The sequence below is a fragment of the Arachis hypogaea genome, chromosome 3 (genome assembly GCF_003086295.3).
Source record: "Arachis hypogaea cultivar Tifrunner chromosome 3, arahy.Tifrunner.gnm2.J5K5, whole genome shotgun sequence".
In the NCBI taxonomy this organism is placed as follows: domain Eukaryota; kingdom Viridiplantae; phylum Streptophyta; class Magnoliopsida; order Fabales; family Fabaceae; genus Arachis; species Arachis hypogaea.
The window spans coordinates 1005905-1008479 of NC_092038.1; the positions used below are offsets into that span (position 1 = coordinate 1005905).

Sequence of the window (2575 nt, forward strand, 5' to 3'; positions counted from 1 at the left end):
ATGTTTTGAAAAATTAGCTATTATGAATAAATTTGATGCAAATTAAAATTTTTTAGAACAAATTAAAATTGGAAGAAAATAAAATCTAAAAATATTTTTAAAAATTTTAACAAATTTAAAAGATAAAAAAATACTTTACCCTTTAATTAATAAAATATAAACTTAGTGACATGATTAACCTAGCTAAAAAGTTTCTAATTCAAGAACTTTCAAAAAAGAAGGGACTAAGTGAGGTTTTATATGGCGTTGCCAATTCTCAACCATTGAAGGTTAGAATTTAGAAAGTTCTTTCTGACCTAGGGTACCCTCTTTACATTGTTATATTATTTATTTATAGCAAAAATTAATCAAATATGAATTTTATTATATTGTACATATTATAATAATTCATATTCCAAATATTATATTAATTTTAGTATAACTCTATTTCAAATAAAGTTAGATCCTATATAACAATAATAATAATAATTAATTGAATTGTTCGAATAGTCATATCTTCATATGTAATTAGTAATAGAATTTTAAATAAAATTATGATTAATCAATTATCAATCATTAACATTTCTGAACAGGAGATATCATAAAAAAAAACTGAAAAAAAATATAATATATAATTATATAATGTCCTGTCATTGGGTTTATTTGACTTGTGTATATGAGTGAGTCTTAAAATGATATAAGAAAATAATATAATATTTTTGTTAAAAGTGTCCAAAACACACATACATTGTTACTTATAAGAGACAAGGAAAGTAGCTAGATATAACATTCATTGAAGAAGAAGAAGCTAAGATCAGATCAGAGAATTGAAGAAAAGATGGGAAGAGCTCCATGTTGTGACAAGGCAAATGTGAAGAGAGGACCATGGTCACCTGAAGAAGACTTAAAGCTCAAAGAATACATACACAAGCATGGCACTGGTGGCAATTGGATTGCTCTTCCTCAAAAAGCTGGTACTTTATTCATTCATTAATTAATATTCATAATAACAATATCTTCTTCTTCTTCACATCAAATCTTTAATCTTTAATGTGTATATATAGGTCTCAAGAGATGTGGGAAGAGTTGCAGACTGAGATGGCTTAACTATCTGAGGCCAAACATTAAGCATGGAGAATTTTCTGAAGAGGAAGACAGAATCATTTGCAGCCTCTATGTTAACATTGGAAGCAGGTATACTATACATATATATATACATATAATGAACAACTTTCTCTCTTTATTATAATTACCACTTTCTAATTAATTAATCTAATCTATCCTTCATTAATTATTTCATGCTTTTGCTGATGATAAAAAATAAATTTAGTGAATATTTTAGTTGCTATGTATATTTGGATAGCACTACTTCATCAGCATATGCATGTGCCAACTATCTAGTACATAAATAATATGATGAATCATGAATGAAGTCACTGATTTCATCATTAATTTCTCTGTTTTTGTTAATTAATGTTGGATATGATGATGAACAGATGGTCAATTATAGCAGCTCAGTTGCCAGGAAGGACTGACAATGATATAAAGAATTATTGGAACACTAAGCTCAAGAAAAAACTCATCTCTGGTTTCATTCCCAATTCTTCTTCTATTCAACAAAGAAAACATCATCAACAACAACAACAACAACCTCCATTTCCATCATCATCAATGTACATGGATCAATGTTATGGATCTTATGTTACAGGCCTTGTTGATCCTATTTCACTTCCTTCAACTGAATACTATGCAAACACAACAACAACCTCAGTTCCATTTTACCAGCACCAAGTAGATTCCATTGTTAGCCCCAGCAGCATGCAACAAAATTATCACATGTTTGGAAGTGAAGGTAGTTGCAGTTCCTCTGATAATGGAAGCAGTATCAAGCAAGAGGAAATTGGGTATCATCATCAAGGATCATACAACAACATTATTGCATTTGATGAGTTCAACAACAACAACAATGATCATCATCATAATAATAAGTTTCTTCTTATGCCTAGTAGTTTCAATGATAATAGTAATAGCATTGTTAATTATGATGGTGGTGACAATATTACTGAATATGATCTTGAGGAAATTAAGCAATTGATTAGTGTTAGTAGTAGTGTTGATGAAATCAAGGAGGAGAAACCTATTTACTATTATTATTGATCAATGCTGAAGATATCAGATTCTGGGGTTTTCTCTTCATATTCTATGATGTGATCAAATCATGAAACATTATTATTATTATTATTCCTTAATATTTCATTTATTTTGAAAGTACTTAAATTCTATTATTGCAAATTTAATTAACTCCTCCAATAAGTCATCTTATTTTTCACCTTTAATTTCAATTCATATATTTCTTAGTAAAAAATTAGAAATAATAAAGTTTGAGGATATATATATATATATATTTAGGATACTAAAATGTTAAAACACTAAATAAAATTATCGAGAGTTCGAATCTTACTTTGTATATGCAGTAATTTATTGGTCAGCAACAAACTTTTAAATAAAACTCAGATGCGCGATAAATTAATTTGACCTGTTGGACCGGAGAATATACTGTAAAAAATTAAAAAATATAAATGCATTATTTTTTTAT

At 27.6% G+C, this 2575-nt stretch overlaps 1 protein-coding gene across 1 annotated transcript; it reads left to right on the forward strand.

Annotated features, from left to right (window-relative positions):
• The first annotated feature begins 737 nt into the window (after positions 1 to 737).
• Positions 738 to 2220, forward strand: LOC112785495 (uncharacterized). Its single transcript, XM_025828960.3, has 3 exons — positions 738 to 953; positions 1044 to 1173; positions 1476 to 2220. Exons 1-3 carry the CDS (start codon positions 818 to 820, stop codon positions 2134 to 2136), a joined length of 927 nt encoding a protein of 308 aa, XP_025684745.1. The 5' UTR covers positions 738 to 817; the 3' UTR covers positions 2137 to 2220.
• The last annotated feature ends 355 nt before the right edge of the window (positions 2221 to 2575 follow it).